We start from the raw sequence: 19,285 nt of genomic DNA on the forward strand, positions 1-19,285 counted from the left end.
TGATGTGCTGTGGTGTGGTGTGTGTGCAACCCCCACCCATAAAGACAAGCTGGCCTGGGAACATTCCTCAGGTTACTTTAAGTTCTCATTTTTGAACTTCCTGACACAGCACTTGTGAGTACGCGAGTAGCAATGTTTTCCCATTTGTGTTCTTTAAATGCAATGGAAACCATTTTTTCAAAAAGACCAAGCGTTCCATTTCAGAGTTGGAAATGCAGAGATGATTGCAGAGTCGTACTGACTTTTAAAATTGACTGCAGACCAAAATATGATTCATCCATTGAAATAAAAGCATGTTGCAGAGCTCATTTGATCTGGGTAAAGTTCCAGCTGAACACGCCAAGATGCACACTCTCAGTAGCCCTGTCCCCTGCGTGGCAGCTGCTAGGGTGATGGAGATGGCTGAGCACCCCCAATAAAGCATCCCACAGTCTCTGCTTCCTGAGCCACCCTGGCTCTCATACAAACTGGAACAAGACCACATTTTGGAGAAGAAAAATCTTTAAAATATGACATTTCTCCTGCCACCCTTCTTTACTTTCCTCTTACTCTTCAGAAGTTTAGTGTTTGCTCTCTCCTGTTACTAAAAAAAAATAAGGGGATATCAGGTGAAATCAAAAGCTCAAAAATTCAAATCAAGTTTGGGAAGATACTTCATCAGCTCTGAAGTTTGGAGCTGAGACATGGCCTTAAAGTGGCTTTGGATGTTTGGATATATTTAAAAGTATACTTTTTTTTTTTAATTTCTGCAGAAAAACAGGAGGGAATGTGGACATATTGAAGGCCTCAGTGTCTCAGTTCTACAGATCTCATACTGTAGTCTTGGTTGTCAATCTGTGATACTTGTCTTACCGTTTTTCTTTTGCTGCCACAAATTTTTTCACATGGTGTAGGGGATAGAATTTCTGCTCATCTTCACTGCTCTTCACTTCTCAGGCCTTTCTTTTCTCTCTCTTGGCTTGCTGTGGAGTAATTCTCCTTTTATTTATATATGCATCCCTTGGGTTTTCTCTTTATACAAATAACTGCAAATTTAAGTGTTGATTTTTGGGAGAATCACAGAAAAGGGAAATGGAAGTGACCTATTATAATACATTATTCAGGCCAGTTCCCTGCTGATGCATAATTGTTCCCTATTGTATATTTTATAGTATTCTGTCAAGTACATTTTTAAACAATCTGAACTTTTCCATAATTTCCTTGAGGGAGAAGAGTCCTTTTTCTAATAGCTTTCCCCAGCAGGAATTCATCACTTTTCACCCTAAATTTTCTCTTTCATTAGATAGCTGCTCTTGCAATTCCTATGCCCTTGTCACAGGGATTGATTGATTGATTGATTGATATTCTTGTATTCTTTTGCTGATCCTTAATCCTATGAAAATGCATATGCTGTTTTCCACCTCAGAAGGTACTTTAATCCCATTTCATTCTTTTGACCTTTGATGTAAATGAATATGTCTTAAGCAGATACGTTTTATAGCTCCTATTTGGAACCCCTTTCAAGTTTTTGAGATATACACTAGCACAGTCAGTTTTGAAACTTCTGATTTTAGCTTTCATATTATTATGTAAAAACAGATTTATTGATCCATATCTGGTCCTGAGTAGACAATCAAGTCTGTTACTCAGCTTCCAAATTAACCATATGCTATGGTCTTGGAAGGACTGAAACCAGTTCTTTGTATGGCCCTTTCAATTATTTCCTCCAATGCAAAATTGCAACACAACTATCCTGCTTCCAGAATTACCTCAGTTTTGGAAAAGCACAGTTTCACTTGAACTAAAATAAACCACATGAAATCAGTAAAACAAGTACTGGGTTAAAAATAATATATTTTGTTGGACTCAGGTTAATTTCATGCACTGAAGTTTTTTTATCATGTGTACCTAAATCTCTAAGTTCTAGAATCCTTTTCATTATTTATGTATTCCAGTATTGCAGTGTTGCAGATAATGAAGAGGTGACAGTACTGCCCTCTTTGGAGACATGACAGAGCAAAATAATTGCCTGAGAGTCCTATGGTTTCATTACTTTTTTGATTCTGTGCTTACATGCTGCAGTTGGGTAGAAGGGCCACCAAGATGATCAAGGGACTGGAGCATTTTCCTTATGAGGAAAGGCTGTGGGAACTGGAGCTGTTTAGCTTGGAGGAGATTGAAGGGGGATTGCATTAATATTTATAAGTATGTAAATGGTGGATGTCAGGAGGTTGTGACATTCCTTTTTTCTATAGTATCTAGCAAAAGAATAAGGGGTAGTGGGAAGAAGCTGGAACACAAAAGTTCCATTTAAACATAAGAAAAGACTATTTTACTGTCAAGCACAAGCTGCCCAGGGAGGTTGTGGAGGCTCCTTCCTTGAAGATCTTCAAGACCCACCTGGACGTGTTCCTATGAGACCTGATCTAGGTGGATCTGCTTCTGCAGGGGGACTGGACTAGATGATCTCTAAAGGTCCCTTCCAACGCCTACCATTCCATAATTCTATGAATTCTGGGTAGTGGTTGTATAGTTAATGTATTATGTCACACAAGTTTTTTTCATCAAAGTTATTTTCGTCTTCAAACACCTCTGACTTTGAAATAATAATTTCATATTTTATAACAGAAACATATCTTAGGATAATAGAAATACCTGTAAATGTATTCTTCAGAAGAAAATTTTTACTAAATTTACTCAATTTTCTGAAAGGCAGGTGGATGATCTAGATTTCTATGTATGTGGTGATGTCTTTCAGAAATGAGACAAAATAGTGGCATATTACAACATGTTGCCCCATATTGGTACACCTAAATGTTTATACTAATACTTCTAAAGGAGCAATAACTTAGAGGTCAGTTTGATTGATTCAATGATGTTCATTGCACAATGTTCAGTAATTTTTATTAAGATTTACACCATATATTCTGAAAAAACATTAACATTTTATTTACGATGAGCTACTAGCACAAAACAAGATATTATAATGCAGATCCAAGTCATCCTTGATAAGAAGAACTACAAATCTGTATTTTGTAAAAGTCATGTAAAACCAAAAAGCTATGTAAAAAGATATGACAAAATATATGGAAAGTATATGTATGTTGGTGGTAAAGATTTTAGTAGTAGTTGTAGCAGTATATTAAGACAAACACCAGGAAACAAGATATTCCCTGATGCTGTTGCTATAGAAAAGGGAGTGTGCCACACCATTCTGGTTAATGTAATTAAATGAAAGGGCTAAGAACCATAAAAATATGTTAATTCACATGGAAAATATACAAATCTGTTGAATGCAGTGACAGCTCTTAAATAACTGTTGAGAGCTGGCTTTATAAACATATAGTAGGAATAAAGGGAAGAAAAGGCTTCAGTGGATATGCCATGCAGCACAAATATTGCTGTAAAGTCATTGCCTGAAAATTGTTCAAATAAAAAAAAGAAGACTGTGCTAACTTTTGATCTTTTCCATATAGATCTAAAGTCATGATCAATTGGTTTCAGTAGGTTCTTTGAAATCACATAAGGGTTCGTATGTGCCAAGTTTTATATGAATCACATGATAAGGTCAAGAAATACAAATTCCAAAGCTGACTTTATATACCCAGTCAACATATGACTGTGATACCACAATACCATATGTTGGCTATAATAGTGAGTACGTAAATACTGTTCTTAAAAGGAATCAATACAGTAAAACTCAAATAATCAGTTGTAACAGTTTTTAACTGATTGAAAATGATAGAGGATAACATTAACAAAATCTCCTTCAATCTTTAAGGATGAAGCAGACATTCAATAATTAACATAGCAGTCTTGATACTAAAGAATAATTGACTATTTAGAATTTGAGAGCTATAGTGCCAGAAGTGAGGACAGTTATAATGAAGGTCATGGGTTGCTGAAGAGTTAATATTCTTTTTACAGTACTATTTTTCATATTTGTGATACACAGAAAATGAAGACAAGAATAGCACTTGGAAGAAATCCATTTTAATGATCAAATGAATACTCTCAAAGTGTTGTTGTAATTAAAGCTAAAATTGTGTGCTATTTAAAGTCATCTTATGGTAACTGATGTCTTTTAGTCATATTTTACTTGGTATTTTTGCAGGTTTTCTACATTTTGTGTAATTACAGCTTTGCTCTCTTTACTATGTATACAAGCATTGTTACACATCTCTCTGTAGATACAAATGCTATGTATAAAAAGTTTTGGGAATATTATTTACCATGTTGCATTTTAAACTATTTAATCAATTTTATACGTGGCATTTTATTAGGTGTCATATTCCTGGAATATCATTAATGACTGTCATCATTATCACCTCTAGATCCTGGGAAGACTCTACCAGAAGCTCTGGATTATTGCCAGGTTTGGTTGCAGACAGTAGCAGGAGAGGCAGATGCTAAAAGTGGTATTCCCCCTCCTCTTATCACTCTGCAAATTAAAGATTTCCTTAATGGACCAGGTAAACATTATATTTTTATCTCTATTTCCAAATGTAATCTATTTGTAGATAGGCATACACATTACATCATCAGAAAAAAAATTATCCCTTGCTAATGAACATGATATTTTTCCTTCAGCAATTACCCTGAATTGAAGCCAAAGTTGAGGAGTGGTCAGTCCTTGACCAGTCATAGGTTTAAGTCTGTTTTGGTTTTTTTTTTCCCAGTGCAAATTTAGAAGTTTTACTCCTCAAGAAGGTTGAGACTGGCAAATTTCCAACAGAATGAAACCTACCTGTTTCCAGCCTTAGAACAACTGAACATTTTTTACAGCTACATTTATAAAAGCAGACTTTTGGAATGTTTCTCAATATTACTATAAACTACTTTTTGTTGGGTTCTTTAGAATCATAAAATTGTTTCAGCTGGAAGAGACCTTTAAGATCATTAAGTCCAGCCTTTGTCCCAGCCCTATTATCCACTAGACCATTTCCTTAAGTATAACATCCACCCATCTCTTAAACACCTCCAGGGACGGTGACTCCACCACCTTCCTGGGCAGCCCATTCCAATGCCTGACAGCCCTTTCAGTAAAGAAATTCCTCCTAAAGTCTATCTTTAGAATCTGAATACCTGGCATTACAAATTTGTATCGTCTAAAGTGCTGAGAATGTAAAATGTTTCTTTAGTTAAAACAGAATATAAGTGGCATAGTGTGAAGATTTATTAGCATTTACTTAAAATAATGTGACTTGAAGTTTCACTCCCAGGGTATCAGATACTTCTGCAAATTGCAGTACATCATCCATTGTCTATTTTGCAAGTTATGTATCTGTAACTTCATTAATATACAGATATAATTGAGGTGATTAAAAGTTATAAAATACATTTACCCGTGTCATCATAATGAATTTCTCTTACACGTCTTTGTTAGTTTGTTGAATTCTGTCTTTTTTGGGTTTTTTCTCTAGATATCCTTACTTAAGTCAGCACACAGAATTCTGTTCAGGTCATTCTGTTCAGGTTTTTATTCAGTTACCTAGTCATAGAGTCTTAGAGCACACTGTCTAAACTGGGTTCTACAGCAGAATAACTTATTTTCTCTGCATTGTTTACTGCTTTAGGATCTGAGCCTTACAGAAATACTAATTTACCTGCGCAACCCTCCCATGGGGGGGTCGAACAGGATGCCCATGCCATCTAATGTAAGGCACCTGAGGCACAGGTATTTCCTCATTATGTTAAGGTTACCAATTTAAAAATTTAGTTTTCTAAGGTATTTAAAAATACAGGAATTTAAATGTTGGAAACATGGTTCATATTGTCTCTGGGTGAAGTAGTAGTCACTTCTGCTGATCAAAACTTGCAACATCAAATTGAGCAACCAGCGAGACATACATATTTATCTGCTAGACTATAAATGCTGTAGTTAAGTAACTTGAAAATGTGCTTTTTGCATACAGGCAGGCAGGAGTCTTGAGAAAAGAATAAATTATATTAACAACCTCATCATTTCCCCTTTTTTTTTGTTTTCTATGCAGCCTTAAAAGCATTAAGACAAGATTTTAAGACCTCCTGACAATGCAGAACATTTGTTATATTGATCCCTGTTTGACTTCATTTATGGTACTTTGAACCTTCAGATCTACTACACTTTCAATTGCCATTTGAGCTTTGAGGCTTAATTGATAATAATAGTAGACTTTCATTCTAATTATGATCAGCACAAGAAGAGTAGGGACACCTATCAGTGGCCTTTTGGTGTCTGCTGCCAGATTGGGGGGGTTTTGTGGGTTTTTTTTTCCTCCTCAGTTCTTTTATACTCTCTCTCCCTATGTGCTATATTCACAGACCTTTAATCAGTGTATTCCCCTTTTTTCAAGGTTCTCACTGTAATTTCTTGGCATAGCCTTTATATCTTCTTTATTACACACCTGAAGGTGTTTCACTGATGCTCTCCTATCAGTAGGACAGACTGCTGGCTAAATTAGCAGACATGGAAGTTGGCACCAGCTTGCGGAGTGTGTATTCACAAGTAGTCTTAAGTTGACTAACCCATTCTCAACAATTCAGTCAGATCTCAAATCAGTGTTAAATCTCTCCCCACCATGGTATTTAGCCAAATTCTTAGCCAAAGGGTATTTTTTAATCATATTTTTTGCTGCTAATTGGAATTATTGTTACACATAACTCAGCAGTAATTACTTTCGATATTAATTGTTTCACTGGTGCAATATAACAAAACAGCTCTGCATTCCCTTGCAAATTTTTCTAACCTCAGCTGTTGCCACTATGAGATCTTCAAATAAACTAACCTTTACCAAGAAGCCTTCCTTGGGGGCAGGAGGTTTCACTGGATGAGTAATGGAAGGCACTTCATGCATGTGATTGCATCAGAACAGCACATGCAAAGAGTTACAAAAGCTTGACAGCTCCTCAGCAGGCTACTGAAAAACAAGTTACTAACTCTCCTGGGGCAAAGTCCTCTAACCACAACTTCTTCAAGGATGAGGTATCTTGGCTGTCAGCAGGCCTAGAGAAAGTGTCTACATCACCACATCCTAAGATTGCAATTGTTCAGTGAGGACAAGAACCTCAGTAAAACTCCTGAGAGCTCTTGTAAGGCCACCAAGCAAACAATATTTACAAATATCTAAACGGTAGATGTCAGAAGGTTGGGGCATCCCTTTTGTCTATGGTATCTAACAACAGGAAAAGGGGTAATGGGATAAAGCTGGAACACAAAAAGTTCAATTTAAACATAAGAAAAAACTGTTTTACTGTGAGAGTAACAAAGCAGTGGAACGGGCTGCCCAGAGGGGTTGTGGAGTCTCCTTCCTTGGAGGTCTTCAAGACCTGCCTGAACATGTTCCTATGCGACCTGATCTAGGTGAACCTGCTTCTGCAGAGGGGTTAGACTAAATGATCTCTAAGGGTCCCTTCCAACCCCTACCATTCTGTGATTCTATGGAAGACATCACAGTTAATAAATTGCATAAATAAGTGCCTTACTGGTGTACATTTATGTTGCAGGCCTCAAAGGCCTGCTCTTTTGGTGAACATTTGGCAAACAATGCTGCTACTAACTAGAACATCTGCTAAGGACATACTGTGTGTTTTCATATTCATTTATGTAGGTGTGTCTTATATACATAAGTAAATTATAAAAATGCATTGGATGCAGTAATAGATGCTACCTGTTGGGCACAGCTTATCAGAACATTTTTCAGAGTTGTGACTACGCAGACAAAAATCTGGATGTAGCAGTTGGGATAGCTATACAGTTTTCTGTAAACCTTTTAAGTGTTCAGTGGTGTAATTGTAATGTCACTTTTCTTACAGAATACAAAAATCTGCAAGTGCTTCCCAGTGTTTGCTGTGTTAGATAAAACCAGTACTCCTTGTACTGGTTTGTCAGCTGAAGTAGATAAGTAGATAGTGTTCCATAGAAAAATCATATGGTTTTACCACACAGGAAACCAGGTTGTCAGTCCATATTAACTTAGAGATCAAAAAACTACAACAAGTAGCTAAATTTGGAAACCACTAATTAAATGAGAATAACAGGATACATTAATGCACTTCTTTCCACATGAGTTGATTATTTTGTACAGTTTTTGGCAACTAAAGAAAAATGATATTTTTTCCAGATTTAAGGTAATAGGATCCTAGGAGAAGTAAGCATTCGTCATCAGGCCTGTGGGAATAGACTCAACTTTAACCCCACAATGTATTAAAGGACAATTCTTCTTCTGTAGTAACTAACAATTTAAAATTTTTAAAATTCCGTCTACATGGGTATACATGACCCGCTGATGATTTTGTATTCACCTAATTCTTGTATAATGTATATGAGTTAACTATTTATTACTTTGGCCTTAGATATTGTTCAATAGGTGAGGACTAAATATGACCATCTTGTTGTAATAATTTTTGAAAATGTATTCATTAGCCTCTAATTCTTCAGATTTCCTTTTTTTTTAAATCGACTATGTTTTCTTAGCTATAAAAGCTGTCTTTTTGATGTACTCTCTATCTGTGCACACGATACAAAACATGTTTATGAAATACAGCTTCATAGAAATTGCCTTAAAATACTTATACACACGAAATATAGAAGGTTTATGCTGAAGTCCTCTTCTCCCAGCAGTGCCTTGGGAAGACATGGGGCGATGCGTGAGTTACCTGTGGTCCTTTATGCTTTGCCTGTCAAAATAATTTCTACAGAAAGAAACTATCCAGAAAAACTAAGAAATACTAGGTCCCACTGAAAGATGAAGTGAGAGGATTGCTTTTTCCTGCCAGTCCCTTTGCGGCACGGTTTGGTTACCCACAAGGGACACAGTGCTGGACCTAGGTTTATGCACAAAAAGAAACTAACAATTCTGCAGTGTGGCACTGGGTCCAGCATTCCCCCTGTCTGCAAGGGCAACAACTGTATCCATTAGCAAGGTCAGTGGTTTGGAGAAACCTGGAAAATAGCAGCTACCAGAAACCCACTAGAATAATATCTCCAGCAGGTGATAGATTAGTTGGAACAAATTGGAACCATTGCACTTCAGCAATCCTGGTTTCTTTCAAGCTGTTTTCAAAATGTCGTCATTTTAATACACAATATCAGCCCTGCGGAACAGTCCACAGCAGGTTAATTTGAATCATATGATGTATCACTGCCCTCAGCTGACATGAGCTCTGTTCCATGTGTGAAGCCATAATAAATCCATTCCCAACCGAGGCAAATTCCCTGTGAGAAGGTGAACTAATCCAGGCCTCACACTGGCATGTTAGCCCTCCGTAATTGAAAGCAGGGCCACCTGTTCCCAGCACAGTTAGCCTATAGAGAGAAAATTAGCATTAGATCAGATACTTAATATATTGAAAAATCATTCATACTGCTTGCAAGTTCAGCTGTGGGCTGCTTAGCATGACATCATATATAAACCTAGGAATGTGCCCACTTGATCCCAGTTTAACAGTTTTGTTAACCATGGTGTTTGTTAACTTTGAAATGAGAATTTTTTGATTTAATGAGAGCTGACACGTGAGAAGGGGAACTAGCCAGGGTGCAGACTTTTCTAATTAACTCTGGGTCATTTGCAAAACTTTTGAGCTTTCTAGTAGATTTTTTTTTCCCCTTTGCTCTTTTACAAACAAGTTTTTAAAGCACTGACACTGTAGCCATGAAATGATATTTATTTGATTAAGAGGGCAAGGGGAAATATTCCAAACAGGTGTACCAGCCTGTAGGTATTGCTTTGGTTTTGACACATCTATTGCCTGTAATACCGGTCTAATAATGGATACTTTTCCAAAAGCAGTGTCTACAACACTTTTTTTAAGGTTAGTTTCTTAAGTAATGGAAATGAAAACTGCACACTAAAGCCACGTGGATAAACTGGAAAATATTTTCTTGGTATCTTTTTCAGTGTAATGGCATTCTTGTAAAACATTTCAAACATTTGGTCAGTTCTCTGAGTTCCTCTTTTTTTTTTTTCATGTATGTCTTCATATAGTATTATTAAGCAGCTGAGCAGATAATAGAGAGTATTTGTGGGGTCTTTTCCACAAAGGTGCTCCATGACCTGGAATAATTTATTTAATCTCACTATATTTTGCTTCAGCTTCCCTGACTCTCTGTTGAGAGAGAGTTAGGATTTCTCTTATCTAGAGTTTTCCTTTCATGGTAGTATCTTGACTTCACCAACCAACCCTCGTCACACTAATGCAGTGTATTTAGTAGCTGCACAGTTGCATAATTTCGATCAACATCCTATGAAGAGCAGCAAGTCTTCATCTCCTATTACTGGTATCTTTGGTCTTCTTTACTCACAAGTTTTTTGGTTCATTTATGAAAATTAAACAAATAACAGGATCACCTCACACTGATTGATTCTGGGATCTCAAACCCATCCACTGGCCAGATAGAGCTGTTAATGTCTTAGTGTCACCATCACATAAAGTCAATGAAATACTAAGTTGTGGAAGTAGGAGTTGTTACCACTGGGAAACACCCCACATAGCTCATGTTAGTTAAGGTCTCTGAAGGCTGTAGTTTGCCATATTGGCCTTAGAGAGCTGCTTGTGTTGGGCTGCAGCACAGAGACAGCAGAAGGTAGAAATACTGAGTAGTAACTACCAATCTCTTACAGACTAATTGGCATCTGTCTCACAGAAGCAGAAAACGAGATGGGCCACAGATGGCCTCTGAAGCCTTGTCTCAAGTTTCTTCTTTCTTTTCCCTTGATCCAAATTGGGAAACAAGAATTAGAGGATAAAAACAATTCATTTGTATTCTTCTTACTTTTCAGTTTCTTTTAATTTGTCTCTCTTTTGATGCTTGACCAGGGACAATTGAGAACAGTGCAGCTTGTCTTTTTTTTACATGTCTCTCTCCTATTTTTATAAATTTAATTTTTGCAGTTCAGCCATCTCCCTGTTACTGAAAGGCCACCCTGACTCCAAATCAGAATCATGGTTCAAGATTACTTTCCTCGAGTTTCCTCTGTTAGACTCCTTACGTCAGGATTTTGACTCCCAGAGAAAGAATATTGCTGACAGTAAAATGTTTCATACATATTGTCTCTTTCTTTCCTGTTTAGGACTAGGAAATTCATTCCTTCAAAGAGTTTAGGACAAATAATAGTTGCTTCTATAGCAGTACTATTTATAAAGAAGCTGAATGTGTTATAGCCTTCTTGAGGTAGGGGGAAAGTGAGACTCGTGTCCAACCTGAGGAAGAAAGACTTTGTCTTTTCTTTATTATCTATGAGAAAGAAAAGATCAACTGCAGAATAAGGAATATGAGAAGTGAACAAATTCTTGGAAAATGTCGTGTTTTTCTCTCTCACAGTTTAATATTCTCATAGTCTGTGAAAAGATCTCAGTCCTATAAATAAAGCTTATAAATAATTTTCATGGAGTTTGCTTTCTGTTTTTTCATATTAAGAGTACACTGTGGTAGTTTGTTAGTCATAGAAATAGTAACCTGGTGTACATTAAGTTATGGTATGTATTAGCATAAGCCCACTGACTCCAGTAAGAGTTGAAATTGACCTAAACCAACTTAATGGGAGCTGTTATTTTTGTGTTGCTTATTCATCCTTAGCCCAGAAATAAAGTCCTTTTGAGTAATATCGTTATCCTAAGTTCACAGAATAAAATTATATCTTCACAGTACAAATCTGAATGTTATGGAGAACAAGAGAAAAATAGTCATAACCCTTAAATTTTTTATCTGAAGCTCTAAGTAATAAAATGACAAAGAAAGAAATTGTTTCAGACAGAAATTTCAGAGTGCTGCTCATAGCTTTTCTTTTATAGATGTTATGATTGTGTTCAAACAGACCATATTGAATCCATTGGGTTTTTTGTAATAGATTTCAAAATACATAATAAATGTAAGTAATATGATGACTAATGGGTCAAGTGAAGTTGGAACTTTTTAAATAAGAAAATAGCTGGAAACAGTTTTCAGGAAACTATTCCAGTTGATTTTTGGTCCCCCACAAGGTGTACATTAACATAAACTCCGTAGAATCGCCTCTGGGACCTGAATTCCCTCTCTGATTTCATTATTGCAATATGATTCTTTTCCTTTCACTGTTAGGTCATCTCCTGGTGTGGTGGGAGCATATAATAAGTGTAATTTATTTATATTTATCTAATCTCCTTTTAACTCAATAGTTATTTCATCATTCTGTTTCCTAGTAGCTGTTCAAAAAAGTTGTGAAGGGTAATGAGAAACTATTAATTGACAGATATGGACTTACTGGGTAATCTAAGGAGATGTAGTTAAGAAATAAAGAGAGAGAAAGAATGCAAATCTAGTAATATTGCTTTAATAACATTTAGATCAGTCTCGTTTAAACGTAACCAAAAATAATGCACTTGAACACAATCTATTTACAGGCACAGTAATTTCTTTACTATATTACTTGCTGGATATAGATAACACCTAGTAAAATAAGTTACTGCTATTATGTCTTAAACCTAAGGAAAGTATTGGGCTATAATTGTGGTAGCCAGTCCCTAGTAGGCAAAGGAGGGATCGTTATCCTTGAAGTGTTAAAGATCCCTTTGAGCTACCTTTTGCCCTGTCCTGATTCTGATGTAATTTTGGCAAATTCGAAGAGTTATTTGAATTTTAAGAACTTGTATGTTCCTACTAGTACAGAGTCTGCACAGTATTGTGTGGTGTAGTTCCCAAGGTATTTAAAATAATCTAAAAAGACCGTTACTCGTGGATTTTGCACCCTGGAAATTTTATCCCACCAGCATCATGGTGAGACTTTATGTTGTACCATCTCTCTCTCTTTAGCCTGTTTTGAGGGACTGTAGAAGCTGCTGAATATTAGTCTTCATCAACTGCTATAAATAGCTCTTCATGTTTAATTGGTTTTCACTGTTTCTTTCCATCACTTAAATATGTTTTTCTTAGAAGGAACATTAAAGTTTCCTTTGCAGTGCTAAGTATAAAGTGCGAAACAGGACAAAGACTAAAACCATGTGAATTTCTTAATTGGATTTTTATTTTTTGAACATTTTGCTTAAAATGCCAATGAATCTCCTTACATAATCTCTCTCCAGTTGTAAAAATAACCTATGTCATTATGAGATAGTTGAAGTATTTGCAATGAAGGTTCCAGAGTTACATTTTCTGCAATTATGTTCCTGGCTGCCACCTCCTTCTGTCAGGGCTGATTCACTGGATAATAATAACTTAATACAAACCTTTGAAAAGTTATGAGTCATGACAACAGTTTTCTGTGTGATATGTGTGCTTTCCAAACAGAAAGCAGGGAAATGAGTTGCATTTCTCTGGTTTCCTAATGTCCATTATTTTTATTGCTCTCTTGAATTAGCACAGTGTTTGTGAAAACAAGAGATTAGCAGCAGTGATGAAACACGGACCTTGTATAGCAGGTGCCTTGTACAGCAAGTGCCCTGTACCAGGTGTCTCTGCCCTGGACTAAGGAAGCCCAAGAGAGAACTGTTGCTCTTGTATTTACCTCCTTTAAAATATTTCTCAATCGGTTTACTCTCTGGCTTTAGCTCAAGATCTCTTCTATCAACTCATATCTAAGCAGTTTTCTAGCTTTAGTGGTTTTTTATTGTTTTTTTGCCTCTTCTGGGCTATACTGCCTTTGACAAAGCAGTTAGGTGGAAAAGCAATAAGGATCCTTTCCCTATTTACTGACTTACAAACTTTGTTATGCAGCAAAGCCAAGAACATTCATTCTTTTTTACTCCTTCATTACTACATCAGTAATGGAGAAAGTTAAGTTGATTGGGGACTTGTTTCGAAAGTGCTTAAATGGTTCAGAAAACCAGATCCTTGTGTGAGTTGGATTTCTAACTTGCCAAATTTAAAAATCACTGCTCATTTGTTTATTTTGAGGTTTTTGTGGTGTTTTGTTGGTTTTTTTTAAACATTTCATTAGAGTAACACACCTTTCCATTTGAGTATCATAAGTAAATATTGGAATGTCACTTGGTTCTCTACTTTCTTTGTATGTCTCTCTCAAGTAGAGTCCTCTCCTCAAGTATGAGAGTACTGATGTGTGCAAAAAGGCAAGTGAGTCTTGGGGTATTCTTTAGTGCCAAGAAGGGTGGAGAGATTTTAAAAAATGTTATGACATTTTCTTCCCTTGGTTATTGTTAAAAATATCAGTATGTAAGTACTTTTCCAAGTTGATTGTGTGTGGTTTTGGATGACTAAAAAATCTTGCTGTCTTCTACGGCCCAGCTTTGATACTTGCCCTCCTACTAAGCCAACTTTAGCTAGCATTTTGTGACAGTTTCTAGTTCATCATGGAAGACCTTGTGATAAGAGAAAGTGTTTTCAGAAAACTTTTCATTAAGATTGTAAATTACAATTAAAATAGTTTTTTAGTCTCAAATTTCATGTAGATATAACTTGGCAAGTGCTGCAGGCTTTTTTCAAAGATTGTTTTGGGTTTTTTTAACTCAGCTATAACAATCTTACATGGCCATTAGTAAGTTTCTCTTTGTAGAAAAAGTACTAGATAGTAATTCAGAGAATTATATATTCATATACCAAAGCATCTAACTGAAATTTAGGTTCGCCAGATATTATAGAGGGTTAGAAAAGTGCTTTGTGTTTAGAAATGTGCCTGAGACTCTGAAGTATAAACCTATACATAAGAGAAACTCTGAAGCTCTGCTCCTGTAGCCCTTTCTCATTATTGTAAAAACTTATAATTCATCTAAAGAGTGAGAGAAAAGAGCTTATCAGTTTGCATCAGCATTAAGAGTAGAATATGATCCTATACAACTTGAAACTAGGTCCTAATTTTGATGAAATATTCATTAATCTGTGTAAAACCTTCAACAAACAGTGTTTCCTATATATATTTATAGTGAAACTTGAAACTAAGTAGTGCTGTTTTTTCTGAACATTTAATCTAGTTTAGATATATGCACAGAACATTAATCATTTTTGGTCCTTGGGGGTGGGGCAGTGAGAATTAAAAACAAGCTTTTGCCCCTGCCTGGGTATCTGTCTTATTACTGGGTGAAAGCTGAATTTGAAATGAAAAATTTTAAACATTAAGCTAAATCTGGATTTCTGTAATGAAATGTAATATACTGATGAAAAGGCAGATAGGCGCACAGAAGTAAGTTTCAGGCATCAGAAAGTCCTGCTTTGCATTTGTGAAATACTCTTAATAACTGAAACACCTCAACTAGTAAAATATTGCTATAATTAGTGCTGTTCACATTAGTCGTGCTTTCTAAAAATTCTGTGAGTCTTTTCAAAGTCTGGAAAGTACCAAAATCCTTCACTAAGGAGACAAAGAACTTTTTAAAAAATTAATAGATTATCCCTGTCTCCCTGGAAAACAAAGAAATGTAAACGTAGATCAGTTTTTACCTTTTCTTTTCATTTCACATTTCTTCTAGAAAATGTATTGAAGAATACTGCATATTAGATGTGTAGGAAACAACAGAATATACATATTATTTACTTATTTAAATGTGTTGAAAATATTTGCTGTTGACTTTGGAGTTTAGTCAAATAGTTTTACTGGATGTAAAACTCAAGAGAATGTGAAGTATATTTTCATTCCGACACAGAGGAACTAATGTATTTACCCTCCTTCACACTCAAATAAAGTACGTGTCTTTCAGATAGCTGTGGTGATCCCTGGGAAGAAACAAGGAAATAATATGAATGTTGGGATGTGTTTCTTCCTTTAAAACTGTAGATAATGAAGACTGATCCTGAAACGTTTCATTATGTTCTCAGATTTATTCTTAAAAATATGATTTCATTATATTTTAACCATTCATTTGATCTCTTTAATGAAACATGGTAGAAATAATCTTATTTTCACTAAACACATAATATTTTTCCATTGCTTTAAGAATTTCACTATAGTTTCTCATATTTCTCTCTCCAATTCTCTCCTACAGCTGACATAAATGTGGACATATCAAAACCTTTGAAAGCAAATCTCAGTTTTGTCAGACTTGATCAAATTAACCAGTTTTTGAAGAAAGTCATAACCACAAATGATGAGGAGCCCGGGAAGGAAACTGCTCCATCAGCTGGCATTATTCCAGAGGAGAATGTCATTTTGTTAACCAAACACCCCTGTACAAAGGATTTCCTAACTGCAGTGCACACCAACATTACACAGAAGACTTCAGTGCAAGAAAGCTTGTGGCAAGCCCTTTCCTGCTTCCAGAAAATTTCCATTCACACTGTTCAAATGGTTGTTTCAATGGAAACTATCCCACATCCCAGTAAACCTTGTTTGTTAGTCTCTTTATCAAACCTCAGTGGGAGCCTGAATATTAAAAGTGGACATAAAATGGCAGGTAAGAGTTAAAAGTTGGAAGTGCTACTGATTTGTTCAGGTGGTGGTCTAGTAACCATTTTGAAGCTTGGGGCATTGAGAGGAACTCCTCTAGCTACCATAATAAATATGGACATGGTAAAAAATAGCAAATCTGTGATAGACTCCATTACCTGAGTATTCCTTTCAGTGAGGCAGCACCCAAGAGTGCCTAGTTTTGTAGTTAATATCCCCTTAGCTTGTAATTACTGATTTATTGATGGAACTCTTGTGGAAACAGTGATTAGAGGAACCACTATTACGGTATCCTGATAATTCAGCATATACTTCAAAGGGAAAATTTTGACAGTCTTCAATCTATAATTACATTTTCTTCTTAGGACTCTGAATTTCTGTTTAAAAAAAATACAAATTATAATTTTTTCAGAGCCCTGACATATGCTACTATGTAAATAGTAGATCATACCATTATTCTCTTCCAGGTTTATGAAGGTTTAAATGCTTCCTCTGCACAGCTGAGTGTCGCCCAGAGAAAACAGACACTCCAGCCTCATTACTGCAGAGCTGGCAAGGAAACTCTACACCTTGTGTACCATTAACAGGATACCAGGGACTTATTTAAAGTTAAGACATTTTTAATGTCTTTGTAAATTGTTTTATTAGTCTTTTAATAAAATTAATAAGATGGTGCATTTACATGATGTGGAGATGAGCCAGATGTGGGTAGCTGGCAGGGTAGTTTGTGAGGTCAAATGGTCTGTAGCTGAGGAACAGATTGTAGGCCAAGCGAGGTGGTGATTTATTTCTTTTTCATCAGAAATATTTCTCCTCAGACCAGCGAGTTTCAGGGCTTCTTTATCATTTTAGAAGTTAAAAATTAAAATTTTAAGGTTCATAGGATGTGAAAGCCTGTGAAAGTGCTGGAGCCTGAAACTCTTGATTTATCCATAAATAAACAGCAGTACAGGCAGGAACAGTGCCTGCGTTCCCACGCTTTTCCAATCAGATTGCAACCTTAGCATAGAAAGCACCGCAACTTAGTAAAAGACCTTCCTAATATCCTTTAAATGGTTCTAGTTTTCCTTCTGTGTAATAATCCTCTCTTCTTCCATCACTTTCCCTTTATTATTTATAAATTATCCGTCCCATGGTATGTTATGGTGTATACAGCAAGTTTCGATAGATCAAAGTCAAGCCCGTTCCGTCACTGTTCTATAAAGTAATTTGGCAAACTCAGCGGTGTATATCACTTACCCTGGAGTTTTTCATCTTCCCAGAACGACAACATACCTTGTCTTGCACATTAAGCCTCAGAAGCATTCTGCTACAAAGTTCTATTTCTTAGTTCCTCTAGCAGTGTGAGGAAACCAGTCTTGTCACAAGCTATATGTGAATCTTCAGTATTTTTGTAGTATGGGAAGTGTTGTTAAGTAAAGCAATGCTGAATATAATGAAAAGGGAGATCAGTTTTTCCTTATGAAGAATTTTTCTAGCCAGACAATAAATAGACATCAACAGATTCTTTTCAGATTTTTCCCAGTTAAAGTTGCCTTAGCCTTGCTTTTTACAAAGAAAAATCCATGTGCATGAGGTTTTGCATGCTATTGTGATGGTGCCATAAATTTTTTAAAGTTTCAAGAAGTGTAAACAGCACTTCCACAAAACTGATTAAAAACTGACCACAAAAAAAATTTTAATAAATTGTATGGATTTTTATTGAAAATTATTAATTTGAAATTAAAGAGCTGATAGAAACCAAAGTGGAAACTATATCTACAGAAAGAAATACATTACTCACTGTGGAGAAACTGGTGTTACAAGCTTGTATTAAAAATAATTCTGAAAAATACCAGTTACTAACTAGATTTGGTTTATTATTGCAAAGAAATCACACAAGATAACTCAATTTGATTTTTTTAAAGTGTAGTAGCTGTGTCTTGGGAACAAGGAGTATTTAAATACATCAATTCTTTCCTACTTTTTTTCTTACAAAAGGTTTTATAGGTATACCTTTTGAGCTGAACAGGGTTAATAGCAGGTTTTTTTAATGTAGAATGAAACTAATACAAAAATACTTCACTGTGGCTTTGATTTTACAGTCAAATAACTATTGTGACCATCTGCAGCAGCTGCATTTTACAAATTATTTGCTGAACCAAACTAAGCACAATGACAAAAGTAGTCATCTCAGATGTACTGTTAAAACAGACGAAGAAAAAGGAGCATTGCCTGCCTTTTGTACAGTGTGGCCATCTGTTGTACAGATGTTATTATATAGAATGACTTCAGATAAAATAATTGCAGAAAATTTTCATTAAAACCTCAACAATTTGCACTTGTTTACTTGAATCTGCATAACTCCCCAGTGACACAACACAATACGCTTGGGGTTTCTTTGGTTCTCACTAGCTTTCCCTTTGATCCTTTTTGATGTGCTGACTTTAATAAACATAGTTAAAAACACTGTTCAAAAACATCATGGAAAAAACTACAAAGGAACAATTATAGCAGTAGAAACTACTCTAATCCCTTACTTACGCAAGCTATTTTTAGTGAAATATGGTTTTTTACACATTTTATGTGGCAGTGTTTTATAAACAGTGTAAACGACCCCTTTTCCAGATGAGTTTTAATGTAGGAGATGAAGCTGGTTTTCAAGGAATCCTGTTTGCTAGGAATTACTTAGCAAAAAAACCCCACAAGAATGTATTGTTGGTGCTTTTCCTCCCTTATAGGGGAAAACAAAAGTGCGTGACCTTGTGTAATGCTTTGATTTTTTTAGCAGAAATTAAGAAAGACGCCATAAAACTTTTTTTTTTAGTTCTTAAGTTTTCTCTCTAGACTTTCTTGATTTAGTCATGGAAGCGAAAGGCCTTCTGGTTTAATTTTTGCTCTTAATTCCTTATGAAAGTAAAAAGATGTAGCTTCTGAAAAACAGAAGGCCCAATTTGTTGAATTATTTAACTTCTAACAAAATAAATTTTAAGTGTTGAACCCTCACATTTGAGTTGGATCAAATTAAAACACCTCCT

The 19,285-nt window shown here is 35.7% G+C and overlaps 1 protein-coding gene across 5 annotated transcripts in view; it reads left to right on the forward strand.

Annotated features, from left to right (window-relative positions):
* Positions 1 to 19,285, forward strand: part of VPS13B (vacuolar protein sorting 13 homolog B) — a 457,128-nt gene that overhangs the window by 345,631 nt on the left and 92,212 nt on the right. For all 5 annotated transcript variants that reach the window (XM_061995669.1, XM_061995671.1, XM_061995673.1 and 2 more), the window contains 2 exons: positions 4,314 to 4,451; positions 15,868 to 16,275. In XM_061995669.1, the coding sequence (XP_061851653.1) occupies positions 4,314 to 4,451; positions 15,868 to 16,275 (546 nt within the window). The remainder of the gene's footprint in view (positions 1 to 4,313; positions 4,452 to 15,867; positions 16,276 to 19,285) is intronic.

The sequence above is a fragment of the Colius striatus genome, chromosome 4 (assembly GCF_028858725.1).
Source record: "Colius striatus isolate bColStr4 chromosome 4, bColStr4.1.hap1, whole genome shotgun sequence".
Classification (NCBI taxonomy): Eukaryota; Metazoa; Chordata; class Aves; order Coliiformes; family Coliidae; genus Colius; species Colius striatus.